This window comes from Microtus oregoni, unplaced genomic scaffold (assembly GCF_018167655.1).
Source record: "Microtus oregoni isolate MIOR12 unplaced genomic scaffold, Mior012 000029F_ref0000214, whole genome shotgun sequence".
NCBI lineage: Eukaryota > Metazoa > Chordata > Mammalia > Rodentia > Cricetidae > Microtus > Microtus oregoni.
Window position 1 is genome coordinate 14,995,480 of NW_024543088.1, and position 18,468 is coordinate 15,013,947.

Genomic DNA, 18,468 nt, shown 5'->3' on the forward strand with positions numbered 1-18,468 from the left:
CATGAGTTATCATCCACGCTGTGTGGTGGGCTTTTGGTGATGCATCTGCTTTTGAATTATCCCCATGACCATAAGCCCTTATCCTTGCCACTCTAAATAACTCCCAATAAAAAGTCATTGGCTCATCAAATTGGACTCTGGTCACACCCTTACTTTGGTCTGTCACTGGTCCCAATTTGTTCACATTTCCCCTGGAATAGTTCCATACAACACCAAGATCTGGAATCCTTACCTCGTCACCATATCGCCGATAGCTCACTTCATACAGCACAATCAGACCATTGGGCTCCTTTGGCTCTTGCCACATTAAGTGTACAACATTGTTCTCAAAGATTTCGTGGGTCACAGGGCCAACAATGTCATCTGCCTTAGCTATGAGAAACATTAAAAGCTCAGATATTAATTCTTGAATCGAAATTCATTCCTGCCACCAGGGTCTCAACAGCTGAGGGACCTGGTTGTAATTTTCCCACGTCTTATTTTCTTCATCAGAAAATAAAATAAACTCATGAAGTGAGAAGATAGCTCAGTCAATAAAACCCACGTTCAATCCCCAGAGCCCACACACAAGAGCTGGAACATAGTGTTCTGATAATCCAGTGTTGAAAAGATAGACAAGCCCATCCCTGGAACGCACTGACCAGCCAGCCAGACCAAATCAAGTACCAGACCCATAAGAGATCCTAAGTGGATGGCACCTAAAAAAAGATGCCCATGGTTGATTTTTGGCTTCACCACACCTAGGCACACATATAGACACACACAGAGAAAAGATTAGGATACAGTGTGTGATGTTTAATGTTTATTGCCAACCTACATGACCTAGAATCAAATGAAAGGTGGGAATCTGATCTTGTCTGTGGGGGTTATCTCAATTGTGTTTAAGTGAGTTGGAGAGACCCACTTTGGGTGCCACCATTCCCTGCTCGGGATATAGACTGTAAAAATGGAGAAAGGGAACTGAAAACCAGCATGCATGTGCTGTTCTCTTCTTCTGACTGTGGATGTGATAGAACCAGCTGCCCCAAGCTCCTTCTGCACTGAAATCCCAGGTACAGTGAAATGTACCTTGAACTGTGAGCTAAAATAAATCCTTTCTCCTTTAAGCAGCTTTGTTAGGACTTTTATCAAAACTACAGGAAAAGAAACTAAGACACTCCAGCAAGTCCCAACTACTCAGGAAACACTTGAGTAGCGAGAAGGACTCCCTAAGACTAGGAGTTCAATGCCAACCTCGGAAACAAAGGAAGAGGTCCGTCTTGGAACAAAAACAATAGAGAACACTTTACTTTTAGAAAACATCTACACTATGCAGAGAGGAGAGGACTTGTCTGTGGCCCAGTGGGTCTCCAACCCTGTAAATTGTAAACCCAGAGGAAAGCAAGCCCACCTTCAGGCATGGTTCGGGCACTGACGTAGGCAGCCACACTGCACCTCTCTTCTGGGGAGTCTTGGTTGCATGCCTGCAGCTCAATGCGATAGCCAGTGAAGTGTCTCAGGCCAGAGATGACAAGTGACTCCTTGTTCACCACTTTCTCAAATGGCCTGTGTTCCTCCTGACTCGTAGGTGCAATGGTGGAGGAGGTGTTAGGAAAATCTGGAAGTGTAGGCATGGTGGCTGTCACATTCCCCACCTCTTCAAGGGATCTTCGCTTTCGAGATGGCCTGTGGGAAGAGAGCATGTGTGGGGGTCATGACATCACCATCTTAAAATAAAATTATACTGAGGAAAGCAATGCTTAATTAACTAAAAAGAGTCTTGAGTGGAGGAGAGGTGCAGAGGACACAGACTGATTTCCACATAGATGTCTTTGTCAGAGACACTGGCTATGAAGGCACACCCACCCTAAATGTTCTTGACTCTAGGGCTACCCCCAAGTTCTCCTCAACATGCTTGATTGAAGGTTTCCAATTTTCTGAAGAATGGTCCATAAGGGACAGAGTAAGAAAGATTTGGAAAGATGTAGGAGTGTAGCTATTGGGACAGGGGTGTCAAGGGTACTATCTACAGTCCCACACAATCAGTCTGTGATGCTCATGTATACATGGAAAAATGTAGGAGTGTAGCTATTAGGACAGGGGTGTCAAGGGTACTATCTACAGTCCCACACAATCGGTCTGTGATGGTCATGTACACATATGCATGTGTATGCTCATGTGTGTGCAGCTTCACAAGGAGGCCAGAGGTCAATCTTGAGTGTTGTTCCTCAAGTGCTGTCCACCTTGGCTTTTTTTCTTCTTCTTTAAAGCAGTCTCTCTCATTAACCTGTAACTCACGGAGTAGGCTAAGATGACCAGTCAACAAGACCCAGGGAACCACCTCGCTTCACTTTCCCGGCACTGGGATTACAAATTGAGTCACCATGCTGGGCCTTGTTTTTAAGACTTATTTCTATTTCTAAGTCTTTGTATATGTGTGTGGGTATTTGCAAGTGAGTGCAAAGACCCTCAGAGTCCAGAAGAGGTCATCAGATTCCCTAGAGCAGGAGTTACAGGCAGATGTGGGTCACTTCATGTGGGTGCTGGAAACTGAGCTTAGGTCCTCTGTAAGAGCAGTAAGAATTTAAATCACTGAGCTTCCAGGGTTTGTTTGTTTTTTGTTTTTACTCAATTCCTCATGCTGACAAGGCAAGCATTTCACTAACTGATCCATCATCCCAGGCCCTACATTGTCATTCAAACACGCGTTGTTAACAGAGAGTGCTGTGAAACTTGAGAGGTGAAGCATCGATTCTTGGTAATGAAATTCTACACTGGGGTTAGAGCGAGAAAAAGAAAGAACCATTAAGTGGGCAGATGCCCCTGCCCCTTAAAGAGACACAGAAAATAAATACTGAGAGATGACACACTAAAAACTGCAGAAAGTATATGTGGAAATGTAAATTCTTCATAGCTCCCATGATCCACGGCTCCCTCTGCACAATTACTTTTGCTTATAAGCCATGGGAGCGTGATGATGATCCAGCCAGCTGCTTACTACACCTGCTAGATGGGAAACAACCCCTGAGTACTTTCCTAAAACATGAGGTTAAGAGAGCTTCCTGAACTTCCAGAGGACTTGAGTTAGTTTCCCAGCACCCCAGATCAGGCCTCCTGCAACAGCTCCAGAGTCCCACACCCTCTTCTGGCCTCTGCAGACACCTGCACACACATGGCATATGCTCACAGATACACAGAAATAAAAAATAAACTCTTTTTAAAAAGTCTTAAGATGAAGATTTCTGTTTGGGTATGGCTTTTTCCTCAGCTAAAATTGGGATTTTCTACAAATGGTGTGTGTGCGGCTTTTATGTGTGTGTGTGTGTGTGTGTGTGTGTGTACATGTTTAATTATTTCATATATGAGTACTGTATTTACATCATTTCCACCAACTCCTCCCATGTCATCCACTCCCTCTCATGACCTTTTTCTTCTCTAATCATCATTCACACACACATAATATATATATACACATATATAAAAGCTATGTCAAATTTATTAACACACACATAGCTTATATAAATGTGTATGTACATGCACACACACACACATATTTCATGGAGTCCATTTAGTGTTGCTCATACATACATGTATCTAGGGCTGATAACCAGGGACTGCATAATCTATCAGGGGCTCACCCGGGATAAACCATCTCTCTGGCCCCAGCACATGACCTTGCTGAAAATTCATTGGCTACAAAAGATCATCACTTAATTCATGATTCATCCTTCACTTAAGCATTTTCCTATTTTTCAAACAAGGGTATCCCCAAGGTACAGTTCAGTGATACAGTGCATGCTTAGCTTACATGAGACCTTAGGTTTGATCCAAAAAGAAAGGAAAAGAACATTCCTAGTCTTTCCTCACTACAGTTTTGATTACTGTGTTGTCCTACTATTTTCCAAAGCAGATCCTGGGAAGAAACTATGGCCAGGTTGAAAGAACTCTGAGCCTCTGGAAACCTGTGTGCCTGACGATACTGCACACTGTACATGGTACTGCCTGCAGCCTCACCCACCACCGTGACTCTGGACTTTGGAATAACATTAGAAAGCTAAGGGTTAAAAGCTGGGTTTTGTCTTTTTCCAAAATTTTCAGAGACATTACAAACATGGCACCAGAGAGTGGAGTGGTCAGCCCTCACTGGGACATTTACACCCTCCCACAGACTCAGCCCTCACTGGGACATTTACACCCTCCCACAGACTCAGCCCTCACTGGGACATTTACACTCTCTCCAAAAAGGCCCAAGGAGCATCATGGAAGGGAAGACTTAGCCCAGCATGGCCTTGACTCCCAGGTACACTTCTATCTCTGCATCTCACTTGAGATAATTGGATCTAAAGCCACAAACTAAAGACTGAGCATATTGTCCTTTCATCCCTCGTTATGTACAATAGCCTTCTTAAGTGAAAAAAGAAAACAGCTTATTTATTAAGCCTCAATTCAACCCATTCATTTTAGTGAGCCTGAGATAATTTCTATACAGTCACAATTGAACCTGACAAAATAACCAGAATCCTCATGCCTCACAACCCACACTGGGGGAGTCATATCTGAACATCTGAAGACCATGTGCACTCATCAAACACGCCAATGGGCAGAGAATGCATTTTGTTCTACCGAAATTTTTATTTTTAATGTTTATTATTATATTATTTTGTGGGGGGGTATTTTTCACTTTCAGTCAGTACTCTCAAATACAGGGCCATCTCTCCAGCCCCTGCAGTTTTTAAGATTGAAGATCTATACCAGCTTTACTTTGGATAAGCCTACAAGCTACATGTTGGCCTTTTCTAGCAAAAAGGAAACGGTTTTGTGTTTATTTAATTTTTGAAGTGTTGGGAATTAAACTTCACTTTTGCAGTAGTGGGTACTAAGTCTTGTTTTATCTTATTTTCATGTGTTTTAATTTTGCACTGCTTGATACTGAGCCCTTTGCTCGGTGGCATTCACTGTTTTACTTTGTTTTTGCAGTACTGTGGGTTCAGCCATTCCTCTGCTTTCCATTTGATCTCATTTCTGCAGTGGGAAAGACTAAACCTATAACTTTATGCATTCATGTATTTATTTACTTTGGTGTTTTGAGTCAGGGTGTCTTTGTGTAGCCCTGACTGTCCTAGAATTCATGCTGTAGTATATATAGGATACTATAACAATAAAATAAAGGGCTGAAGAGATGGCTCAGTGGTTAGTAGCACTGGCTGCTATTGCAGAGACAGTTCAGTTCCCAGCATCTACATGGCAGCTCACAACTGTCCATAACTCCTGTTCCAGAGAATCTTATGTCCGCTTCTGGCATCTCATGGCACCAGGCAGTTACATGGTGCATAGACGTATATGAGGGCAAAATATCTAACCATATTAAAATAAAAATAAGTAAATCCTCAAACGTTATATCAAGTGAAAAGCCACTGTGTTAATGAATGACCTCTGACAAAGAATATCAACCGAGCCCTCTACGCCATTCAGAAACGTGACTTCATTATTCAGCAATCCCACACTAAACCAGTGAGCTCAACCAGAGAATGCTGCCATGGCTACTCTGGAAGCTGAGCTGTTCCTGCTGTGGAGTAGGGTGAGTTCAGGAATTCTTCTCAGCATCGTACCATGTCCAGAATGCTCCTCACCCCACTGAGCAATCTATCCCCAAATATCAACTGGGGATGAGAAATTCAGCTTAGGGTGTGGGCCACACAATTCATGAGCTTCACTGACAACAGATTATATTTCAATTGGCCACTAGAGGTCAGATCTAGCCTGGAAATAGAGACAGACAGTGCTAGAAATTCTTGCCTGCTACTGTGAACAAGGTCACAGCCTCAGGCGGAGAAGCCATCACTGGGGAAAACCTAGTGATGCCTCTTTTTCAAACCATCATGTCGTCAAACGGCCTTCTAAGTGCTTGTTTAGCTCCTCACTGATTTGTGCTGCTCTCAGCCTTGGTGAGAGAAGCTTCTCATTGCAGTGAGCAGTGATTAAAGCATTGACTCTCATCACTGTTCAAAGTGGTGAGAGTAAGTGCCTGGCTGCTCAGCTAGGACTAGCTGCGACATTAGATCAGCCCCACCCCAACGTCTCAGCAGTGAAAAACCTGTTTAAGAGTCAAACAGTGGGGAACATTGTCCTCTGGACAAGACATGGCCATTGTGCTCACAAACCCACAGCAGCTATGGTTACTTACACAAGACCTACACAAGATCAAGCCAGTTAAAAATTCCAACATGGGGTTGGGGCCCTGCCTGAGGAATTATTGTCAGTTGATGGCTACTGGGGAAGGAGAGCCACTTTCCTTTGGAGTTGATGGCTACTGGGGAAGGAGAGCCACTTTCCTTTGGAGTTGTGATCAGTGGTAGGTCAACATACATCAAAGAAAGGCCCCACACTTGTTCATAAATTGATAGCACTAATTCAATTCAGAGGGTTAAAAAATAAATATGTATTTTATTAAATCCTTCAAAGCAGCCCCTACCTGTCTCTCTAGACTTGCTTTGTGCTCCAACAATAGCTAACAAAGTCTCATCTCCCTGACTGTCTGCATTTGTCCTTAAAGGCCTCCCTATGACTACTGTCCCTCAGTTTACTGCTGAAATTCAGCAACATTGTATTCCTTTGACCGGTCACCTTTTGTGGTCATATTGCATTGTCTAGAGACCCAGAGAAATGGTCATTAGGAAGGATGAGATTGGGTTTAATAAAAAGTAGAATTCCCTATCACCTGAAGCTGGAACTTCAAGCCTCAGACAGGGTTCTGGGTGTGTGCCCAGCTACATGTAGTCAGATATTTAGTGAGCAATGCCTGGAGGGAAAATGATGCATTGGGGAAGGACCCAGGAAGTGTGCCCTTGAGTGCATATTTTAGGAAGAGTGTGTTAGTTAAAAATTTTCCCCACATTCATGCCCAGATTCCATTTCCCAGTGAAGGCATTTAATCGGAGAATTTGTGAAGCATCCAGTCTCAAGAGCTGCAGTTCATCACATGCAAAATAAGGAAAGCCCCAGAAATCCCTGATTTTGGGCTTAGCACCCCACACTGACTGAACAGCGACAGGGCCATGTGGATGTCCCACAGCTGAGTCATACCTAGTGTCCTCGGCACCACTGCCTGCAGAGGGTTTTCTGTGAAAACAAAAGTCATTGCTTTGAGGACAAGGGACCGTTTGGCTCTGACACCCCTGAAGCAGTACTCCCTCCAAGAAAGAGCACTGTTATGTTTGAGATGTGGCTTGACTCTGTTCCCCAAGGGTCACCTACTGGAGATTTGGAATTTGGAGTGGTAATAAGAGGTAGCAGCAGAAAAGGAATAATGGAAGAGGAATAGCAGAAGCTCTTTACTGGCTCTTCCCTAGTCTATACAGCTTCCCGTCTCATAATAGATACCCCTCCCACTCTGATGTCATCTTTTTTGATATATCACCAAAACTGTGAGCTAAAACAATCTTTTTTTTTTTTTCATAATGTGTCGGATCTTGGCTATTTCATTTTAGTAACAGAAAGAAGACTAACACAAGTTCTGCCATCATTGGCCAGTGGAAAAGATCTATCAATACTTTTCCTGAAGTGCAGGGAATCCAGGAAATGTGGGAGGAAATGACTTCAGAATTCCCATGAATGTCATATATGACTATATCTAGCCATAAGCAATTCAGCCATTTCTCCAAATCCAGCATCATTTAAGTCCTTACTGTTTTGTGTGTGTGTGTGTGTGTGTGTGTGTGTGTGTGTGTGTGTGTGTATGCAGGCCACCTTCTGAGACAGAGACTCACTGGTCTGGAATTTGAAGAGTTGGTTGAGATGGCATCCTATGCTATGGAATACCTTCTTAGCTATGGGCTTACTAGCAAGTGCCACCACAGCTGGCTCTTTTAATGAGAGTTTTATGGGTGGAGCTCAGATTCTCGTGGCAGCATAGCAAGAGATTTACTGGCTGAACCCCCTCTCCAGCCCAACATTTTGGACTCAGTTATGGCAGAAGATACTATAAAGAAAAAGAAATTAAAATAATGGTTCTGGAGATGAAACTACTCAAGGGAAAAACGAGTGGACATTAGAAACACTAGAACTTTGTTCGGTCCCAGCATGGACTTTCTAGAGCTTTGATATGCTCTGGAAATGGAAAATTCCATCTAATTTGGAAGATAGGTGGGCAGGGGAAAAGTCTGATGAAGAATTTGAGGGAAAGCGATGGAAAAGTACAAAGAAGCTCAGCAGCAGGCATATTCAAAGTTTGTGTTCTTGGAAACATCTGGAAGTTTCCAGAAGTACTCCTGGCTGTCATATCTGGGATAAGAGATACTACTAGAATTGAGCAGCTGCGGACTAAGAATGCTGGTCAGCATCCTTTTGCCCAGGATGGGTTCCGCCACACAGAGTAGCAAGTATGGATCCAAGTATACAATGTTATGGTTGAGAGTCGTTCAGGCATAGAACCTTAAAATACAAGGAGCAATTACAAGCCCAGGGCATCCATGAGACCTACATTCTTGGGTTCAACCAACTATGAATCAAAACTATTTGTAGACCTGTCCGGCAAGATGCGCCCAGTGGCACGAGCATTACAAGAGGTAACCAACTGCTCTCAGAGATTTGAGGTCCGCTCCACAGGAGGGAATTCATGATTCAGGAAGCAATGGGCTCTAATTGGGAACCTACCATTGCTGCTTTGCTAAATGAACATGTTATCAAACTACCCTTTAAAATATTTTTGTTTATGTACGTACGTTAGTACTGTCTCAAACCTAATCAGAGAAACTTCCTTTTACACTTAGCAGAGACTGACAGCTGATCAGTGCTGAGAATAAGTAACCATTGAGTGTGCAGCAGTTAATCTGTATTAACTCCATTACCGTGGCTCAGAGAATGAAATACGCAGAAGTGGAGAGAATGGAAGAGCAGAGGATGGGGAGGAGTGCTATGAAATGCTATCTTTGGACATGACATGGCCATTGCACCCATGAACTCAGTGCAGCTGGGGTTACCTGACACAAGATCAATCAAGGTCACTCAACATTTCAGTGGGTCTAAAAATGAAGAGAAAGAGGAAGACAAGAACAACATGAAGGAGGCAGACAAGTTGATGGGAGTATAAGGGGAAAGTGAGGGTCAATATGATCAAGATACATGTATACATGTATGAAACTGTCAAAGAATGATTCTAGAAAGTTGTGTCATAGTGAACACATATAAGCATTTTTCTTGTTGTGGGGCCCATGTTACACAATATGGTGTAACAATTATTTATTTATATAGTATGTGTACTATCTGAAGATGTTATAAGTTATCTAAAGATGAAGGTATGAGTGGGTTCTTTGCAGATATTATGATGTTTATATAAGAGACTTGAGAATCTGTGGAGTAACCCTCGGGGTCCTGGAACCAATCCACTGGAGACACCAAAGGCCAACTGTGCTGTGTCAATTGTGCAGATGAGAAAGCTGGGGCACAGAGCAGTATGGTAACTTGCTCAGACCCGTACATGTAAGAGTAGAGAGCCCAAACGGACAGCTTCTAGAGTCCCTCTTATCAACAGCTCCACCATTCTGTAAGACATATGCATGGGATGGGCCTAGATCCAGCCATGTCTGCTGCTGTTTTCAGTTCAAATCAAGCACAAGAAAAGGAATAAACTTGTAACCCACAGGTGTATTTGTGTGCGTGCACACACACACATGCATATATAAGTGCACTGTCACCCACAGGCATATTTGTAATGGCACCCTCTCCAACACCAAGCTGAAAGACAGAAAGAAAGCCAGCACATGCTAAGTTCTGACCTGGGGACAAAAACCACATTATGCAGGTAATCCTCAAAGGTCTTCCTGAACGAAGACTCCTCCAGCTCCTTCAGGATCTGAGAGTCGGTCTTGGGGCAGGAGCAGCATTCGCTGGCCGAATCGTCATACTCACTCTGATTGTGCTTCTGAGAATCATCAGACTCAAAAGGTGGGGACCAGGTCCGTGAGGGGAGCTTCAGCCCTGGGGAGAGGCAGAGCAGAGGGCTCAATCTCTGCCAGAACACACACACACACACTGAGGTCAGAGGTCCATCTTGGGTGTCATTCCTTAGGCCACAGCCACAGCCCTTCATTGGGGACTCTAGGCAAGCACTCTATCACAAGCCATGTTTCCAGACCTTTCCTCACTGAGACGGGGCTTCACTATGTTATCCAGTCTGACACTGAACTCACTCTGTACCCTAGATTTGCCTGGTGTCTCATTCCTGCATCCTCACCCTCCCAAAGGGTCAAATTACAGTCTTATAACACCAGTTCTGGAGTTATTGTGTGTGCTTGTGTGCATTCTGTGTGTATATGTATATATGTATATGTATATAACATATGTATATATGTTACCTGTATCTATGTACTCTCACCTATGTGGGTGAATACAAATGCCAGAGGTTGATAGTGAGTGTCTTCTATGACCATTTCTTCATCTTTTTATTGTTATTATTAAGTTAATTTTATGGGGGAGCAGAACAAGCCAAGTTACACATGTGGAGATCAGAGGAACACTCAGGAATCTATTTTCTCCTTCCACCATGCGGATTCCAGGAATTAAAGTTAGTCTGTAAGACTTGGCAGCAAGTACCTTTACTTCCTGATACATCTGCCAGCCCTCCACCTTACTTACTAGACAGTCTCCTACTAAACTTGGGCCTCATACTTGCTAGGCTGGCTGGCTAGCACACTCCAGAGGTCTGCCTGTCTCTGCCTCCGCAGTGTGATGTCTACAGATGCATGCCACCACACCCAGCTTTCTTCTACATGGGTGTTGGGGACCCAAACTTAAACCCTTGTGTTTTTGTACAGCAAACCTGTTATCCAGCATCATTTCCTTAGACCTGAATTTACCACAATTAAAAAAAAAAATCAGTTGGTGACACTAATAGAAAGCTATTACTGGTGATTTATTTACACGACTGAAAGTATGATTAAATAAACACAAAACGTTGCCATTTAACCTTGTGTTGGTATACAGTCAGAGGCACTGTACATTTACAGTGTGGCACAATCATTGCCTCATTCAACACTGACTCTCCATTTCCTCCTAAACTGGCCTCCATACTCTGCCTTCATCCATATAAATTTGACTATAGTTAGGCCTCCCTGTGAGTCTAAGCTCTTGGGGGCTGGTGAAATGGCTCCATGGGTAAAGTGGCTGCCATGTAAGCATGAGGACCTGAGTTCAATCCCTAGCACCCACATAAAAACCAGACATAATAACACTCATCTTACTCCCCAGTGCTAGGAAAGTAGACACAGGAGGATCCCTGGAACTCGCTGGCGAGCCAATCTAGCCAAATTGGTGAGCACTGAGTTCAGTGATAGACCCTGCCTCAAAAAACAAGGTGGAAAGTCACAAAGCAAACATCCAACATCAACCTCAAACACAGCCCTATGCATGTTTCCAGCAGAGTGTGGATCTGTGTATGCATGTGTGTGGGGAGATGGCTCAGTCCAAACACACGAGTAGAAATATGTATGCACGCATAAACACACATGTGCAAATAAATTCTATGATGATCAAATATCAGACCATTTTTAAACAGTCCTTTGTATTCATGGATTTAAAGTGGTTTTATGTTTGTTCTGAGACAGGGTCTCGTATAGCCCTGAATGGCCTCAAACTTGCTATGTAGGTAATGATGATGTTAAATGCCTGACCTTCCTGCCTCCACTTCCCAAATGCTACAGTTGCAGGCCTGTGCCACCACACTGGGTCTGTGTGGTGTTGGGAATGGACACGGAATTTCTTGCATGCTAGGAAGCCCTCTACCAGGCAAGCTATACCCTCAGCCTCTGCAATCACGAGTTTCCATTTGCAGAATGAAAGTTTGCTGCGTTTAGCCTGGCACTGTAGAGAACACCTATCATCGTAGCACTTGAGTTTGAGGCCAACCTGGGTCACATGAAACCTTGTTTAAAAAAAAAACCAAAACCAAACTTTTTCTAAAAGTTAGTGGGTTTTTTAAACAAGACAAAAACAAGCAAACAAAGTCTTGGCACTGCTGGAAGCATGGGTAGCAGGTGGTTTTGTACACTCAAATGTAGAGCCGACAGGTCAGAGCTGAGCCCAGGACTGGGCTTGCTCTCAAGTTATATAAAGTATGCAAGGAGATAAATCAACTTGCTGATCCTGGCCCAGACGGGCATGATGTCACAGGCATGCATATAGCACATGATCTTAGAGTTGGGACTGTTCCCAGGAATCATCTGTCCTCCACCCCTTCTCCACAAAAGGAGACAGACTACTTGCTGCGTGACTTAGCCAAAACCAGACACCAGGCCAGGGGTGGATCTGAGCACACCTCAGCCACACCTCTCCGGCAGCCCCCTTGGCCTGCTTCTGCAAGGTCACAGGCCAGCTAAAAGGAATCAAAGACAAAAGTCACAACTAAATGAACAGCAAATTTTCACCTTCTCAGATCTGATGGTGGATTGCGGCAGTTTGTTTCGTTTTAATACATTTAGTGTGGTGTGTGTGTGTGCGTGCATGCCATTGTAGGAGGAGGGTCAGATTATAACTTTTGGCCCTGAGTACTCTCTTTGCACCATGTTGGTCTTAGGGATCACTTGGGTCATCAGGCTTGGCAGCAAGCACCTCTATCCACCGAGGCATCTTGCTGCCCCATCCGCCAGGTTTCTTTTTCGATAACCCACCTTTAGCTATTGTGAAATATACGATACAGTGACCATGCAAGACAACTCTAGAACAGTTGCTATAGCTACTACTTTGGCAGCCTGTCAACTAGGCTTCTCCACTGTGCTTGTGCAGACACAGGTACACCTCAGGCTCTATAACCAGTGGTGGAAAGATTTTGAATGTTTCTATCACACGGAAATAGTGAAGACATTCACTACTCAGATTTGCTTTTTACATATTTTATGTATGTCTATGCACTGTGTGGCTCACGGCTGAAAGAAGCATTGGATGTATTTCACCATTATATCTCGTCCTTGTTCGTGCTGCAGTCCGCAGACTGCACCCAGGACTTCGGACACTCTGGGAAAGTGCTCATCACACAGCGCTGCATTTGGATTTTTGGCAGCCTTTAAAGTGTGAATCCACGTGCAATGTCTAAAATGTGTGTGTGCACTGGGGAGATGGTGAGTGTGAATCCATGTGCAATGTCTAAAATGTGTGTGTGCACTGGGGAGATGGTGAGTGTGAATCCATGTGAAATGTCTAAAGATCTATGTGTGTACTAGGAAGATGGCAAAGGCAGGGGTCCAAGTTTGATCCCCAAAACCCATGTAAAAAGCTGGTTGTGGTGGGGTACATTTGTAGTACATTTGTAATCTGAATGCTGGGAAGATGGGGAAAGGCAAATTCTTAGGGGTCACTCATTAGCACAGGCTAGTGAAAGATCCTGTCTCAAATAAAAATAAAAATCCACAAAGCGAGGGCTGGGCTGTAGCTCGGAGGCAGAGTACTTGTCTAGTGTGCATGAGGCCCTGGGTTCAGTGCACAGTACCAAAATCTTAAAAACTGAACAGGTAAAAAAGCTTGCCCCCATACTGCTTGTGTTTGATCCCTGGTGCCCACATGGCTGGCAAGACAAAAGACTCCTGCAAGCTGACCTCTGACCACTAACCTCCTCACACATGTCCGCCCACACAGAAAGACTAGGTAAATCAGTAAATGGAATAAAGTATTTTTAATTCAAAGAAAATATGGGATGGGGATGTAGCTCTGTTGGGGTAATGTTAGCACCCATGCAGTCATGCGTTTGAATTTCTGACCCCGCATAAACTCAGCATGGTGATACAGTCCTGTAGCCCCAACACTTAGGAGGCAGAGGAAGGAAGAGCAAAAATCCAATGTCTTCCTCAGCTACATAGTAAGTTTAAGTTCAGTGGTCTTTGTGAGACCCTGTCTCCAAAAAAAAAAAAAGTTTAAAAATAAGGTACACAGCATTCTTGAACATACATCCAAAGTTGTTCTTTGAGCTCTACATTCTACACATACACGCACACATGATCTGTACACACACACATATGCACATACGCACACACACATAAACACAAAGTGTGTCTTATGTGAGAAAGAATGGAATATGAGCAAGTGTGCACATGCACATGTATGTGTGTGTGTGTAAGCACACATGCTTGTGCGGGTACCCTGGGAAACAGGAAAGAAAACCTGTGTCCCCATAAGAGAATCAAGATACAGCAACCGCATGACAGTTGCCTGTGCTCACCTTTGAGACAATAATCCAACTCGAATAGCTCACTGTCCTCTGCCTGCCTCTCCCAGTAGACCAAGTAGTGTGTGATGTTGCCGTTCGGGTCAGAGGGGGGCTTCCATTTTAAGATAATCTGAGATGAGGAATTAGAAACCGATATGGGGTCCAGGGGGACAGAAGGATCTGCAAAGGAGAAAAGAAATGAGTTACCATGAAGGAGAGCAGGTAAGTTGTTGGGTGTACCTAAGCAGGGGATTGTGGTCCAACTGAAACCAAAGCTCTGTCTGCTAGAGTTACTTAACATCAGAGAAAAGTAGGCAGTTAAATGCTTGCCCAGCCCAGGCGGGAATGACTGCCTATTCACACCGTGGATTCTGTGCCCACCATGTGTCATTCACTGCACAGACTGGCTCTGTCAGATGCCAAAGCCCTTGCTGTTGTGGACACTAGGAAGGATGTTCCTGGGGCCAAAGACAATCGAGGGAAGAAATGAATTCTGGTTAACAGGGGAACGAAATCAAACCCAGTCACCGAACGCACTTGAAACCATCAAACTATATCTGTTTTTGAGACAGGCTCTCATGTAGCCCAGACTAGTCTCAAACTTGATAATGTAGCCAAGGATGTACTTTAACTCCTGTTTCTTCTACTTACCTCATGCATGCTTGGATGAGAGACATGCACCCCAATACCTGGTTTATATGGTTGTGGCGATTTAACCTAGGAATTCATACAAGCAAGGGAAGCACTCTACCAAGCCAGCCACATACCCAGCCCCAGATGGTGTTATTCAGATGTCACGCACCAGCCTACAAAACACAACCTAAACTCCCCCTCTGAAGAACAGTGGTACCTGAGGCTAGGTAGATGGCTCAGTGGTGATGCACTTGCCACAGAAGCATAAGGACAGGTCAGATCCCCAGCACCCACAGAAAGCCAAGTAGCGACGGCTGTAGCACCCTATCTATAAACCCGGCAGCCAGAGACAGAGGATCAGCAACCTCTGGGTGTACTGAGAGAGCCTGCCACAATATATAAGATGGAAAACAATTGAGGAAGACTCCAGTGTCAACCTCTGGCATATGCCACATTCAAATATGATACACACATGCAACCACATGTGTGCACGCACACACAGAATGTTGGAGGCTGAGAGAGTTGGAGAGGGTGAACATGGAGTTCTCAAGGCAAAAGCAAAAAGTGTGCAAAGAGTGGGGGGTAGAAGGTTCTGGAAACTAAACTTTGGTCTAGATACTACATGACAGTAGAGATGGTGAAGAAGCTAGAACAATGGATTCTGTTCTGTGTGAGGGGGTTGCTATTCTCTACTTGCTGACATTTGGGGCAGAGACCTCTTGTCAACCATTCCACTTCCCAACTGTGACAGTAGAAATGTCTTTAGACATTGCCAGGCATCCTCCCTTCCCTGGGAGGAACAAAATTATCCCTACTTGAAAACTACTAAGCTAAGAAAAGGGGTTAATCTGGACAGAAATATAATGAAGTTGCTATGAGACACTATAGCCAGAAAGAAAAAAATAAAGAAAAATTAAAGAGAAAGGAGACGAGAGTGGAAATAAAACAAGATTGCGCCCTATGGAAGCTGGGAGATGCTCAAATGAAGGCGCTGGGAGATGCTCAAATGAAGGCGCTGGGAGATGCTCAAATGAAGGCACTCTTTCTATACTTGAAAAGTTCTCATGACAGAATAGAAAAAACATGCAGTAGTCCCTCCTTATCTATGTGGCACATTTTATAACTGCAGTGGATATCTGAAACCACATACAGCACTGAACCATCAATGCTTCCCCATATTACATACCTATGATAAACCTTTACTAATACAAAATAACAGCAATAATAAAACAACTAAAATAATATATAGTAACAGAAGTTTCTTTTGTTGTTATTTTCTGGGAGCTTATTGTTTGTTTGTTTGTTTGCTTGTATGTTTTTAAGACTGAATCTTGGTCCTGCCTTGAAGTGATGTGTCCGACTTTGTTGATTCCCCATGGGAAGTCTTACCCTTTCTGAGAAGTGGATGGCGGGGGAGGTGAGGCAGGAGGAAGGGAGGGAGTGGGAACAGAGATAGCTATATAAAATGAGAAAAGATTGTATTAAAAAAAATTCTTACATCAAAAAAAGAAAGGACTGGATCTCACATAGTCCAGGCTGGCTTCAAACTCAGTATGTAGATAGAGATGACCCTGAACTCCTGACCCCTGCCTATACTTTGGTGCTGTTTTGAGATTGTAACAAGGTCTTGATACATAGCCCAGGCTAGTTTCAAACACACAGCAATTCTCTTGCCTCAGCATCCCAAGTAATAAGACTACAGATGTGTATAACCAAGTCTAGCTCTCATTTTTAATTAACTAATTATTTACTGATTGAATTAACCTCTCCAAAGATAGGTCTCACTGTGTAACCCTGCATGGCCTAAAAGTCACTACTTAGACCAGGCTGAGCCTGAACTCAGAGATCCATTTACCTCTGCCTCCCAAGCAAAGCCTCTCGCCTCCCCATGACAAGTGTTGAAGACAGTCTTGTGCAGGTAACCACAGATGCTGAGTTCAAGAAGGTATGTGTTAATATATGTGTGGTGTGTGTTCATCTGTGCATGTGTATATATGTGTGTGCATGTATGTGCATATATGTGTGTGCATTGCATTAGTGTGTACCTGTATATTGTAAATGGTTATGTGTGATGTTATATGCATGTTATATATGACCTATGTGTTACATGGGGTGTCTGTGTGAGTGTTATAAGTAGTATGTGTGTATTACATGTAATATGTATGTTATATGTGGTATGTGTGCATGTTACGTTTGGTGGATGGGTGTGCATCTCTATGTGTGTGTGTTACTATATAGTATTGTGCTATATGTGGTGTGTGTGTTAACTGGAGTGTGTGCGCTATATGTGATGTATGTGTGTTATATATGTGAAGTGTGTGTTGCATGTGGGGTGTGTATGTATGTATGCATGTGTGTGTTAGATGGGTAGTGTCTATGCATGTGCTGAGGCCAGAGGAGGAAGTCAGGCACACCATTCTATCACTGTCTACCTTACTCTCTTGAAACAGGATCTTTCACTAAAACTAAAGCTAGGCTGGCAGCCATCAAATCCTAGTGACCCTCTTGTCCCTGGCCCATGAGCCAGTGTTCTGGGGTTATAGACATGCTCATGGCCACACTCTGAGGCACGAACATGGTCACTACCAGCTTTCAATGTAGGTGATGGGAACAGCACTCAATGTCCCCACTGAGCCATCTGCCCAGCCCAAGTGTTATCCTCTGGAAATATGAGCCTCAGCCTTTAGCTCCTCCTGAAGCCAATCACAGGACATCACTAAGTTGTCTACCAAAGGCAAGAGAGTCAGTTCAAGCGCATATTCACAGGACACACTTACTGGTGGCATCTGTCTGCACATAGATGATGTCACTTTTGGCTCCGTAGGTCCGGCGTTCATCTGAGAAGGTAACCAAGGTCTTGACAAAGATGGCATATTGGGTCCAGGGCTTGAGACCCCGCATTAGCCACCCAGGGTGGCTTGGGGTTTGAGACTTGGGGTCGTTGGACCTCTGGGGTGGGTCAATATCTACCACAGTCCAGCTGTTGGAGCCACAAGCATCCTGACCATCAAACTCCGTCACATTCTGATAAGGGCTTTTGAGAAATAAGAGGGAGAGCTAGGTTACTACTGTGTAAATGTCAATCCAGCACTATGTGGAGTGGGGACTTGGAGAGTTACAAGACGTAGACTCACTTCTTTTCTGTTTGGTGTGTGTGTGTGTCTGCCTGTATGTGTTTGTGGCAGTTCACTTGAGTGTATGTGAATGGACATAAAGGAAACAATCAGGTGTCATCTTCCTTGTTTTTTCTGTTTGTTGAGACAGACTCTAGTCCCGGCCGGCCTCTTGTCTCCTCATTATTGGGATTAATTGCATTCACACTTGATTCCCACCTTGTGATTTGAGATAGAGTGATCTTCTCTGGCCTGAAATTCACCTCATAGACTAGGCTAGCTAGCCAGAGACCCCAAAGATCTGCCCATTTCTGCTTCCTTGGAGCTGGGATTTCAAGTGTATTCCATGGCTTTCTGAAAGTGAGAATGTGTATATGAGTGTGTGTAATTGTATGCATGTGCCTTCAGGGGACAGAGGAAAAAGCTGGATCCCCTGGATCCCTGCATCTGGCGACTGTGAAATGCCAGACTTGGATGCTGGAAACCAAAGTGGGGTCCTGGAATGCAGTGAGCACCTGTTGAGCCTCCTCTCCAACCCCCAGAAGTGAACCT

The 18,468-nt window shown here is 44.0% G+C and overlaps 1 protein-coding gene across 3 annotated transcripts in view; it reads right to left on the minus strand.

Annotated features, from left to right (window-relative positions):
* The window catches only part of Insr (insulin receptor), a 130,406-nt gene that overhangs the window by 22,027 nt on the left and 89,911 nt on the right, over window positions 1–18,468 (minus strand). For 2 of the 3 annotated variants that reach the window (XM_041678347.1, XM_041678346.1), the window contains exons 8-13: window positions 17,581–17,837; window positions 14,183–14,350; window positions 9,753–9,954; window positions 7,063–7,098; window positions 1,391–1,665; window positions 233–372 (exon numbers count right to left, since the gene is read on the minus strand). In XM_041678347.1, coding sequence (XP_041534281.1) covers window positions 233–372; window positions 1,391–1,665; window positions 7,063–7,098; window positions 9,753–9,954; window positions 14,183–14,350; window positions 17,581–17,837 — 1,078 coding nt within the window. The remainder of the gene's footprint in view (window positions 1–232; window positions 373–1,390; window positions 1,666–7,062; window positions 7,099–9,752; window positions 9,955–14,182; window positions 14,351–17,580; window positions 17,838–18,468) is intronic. The other variant, XM_041678348.1, reaches the window with a different exon arrangement.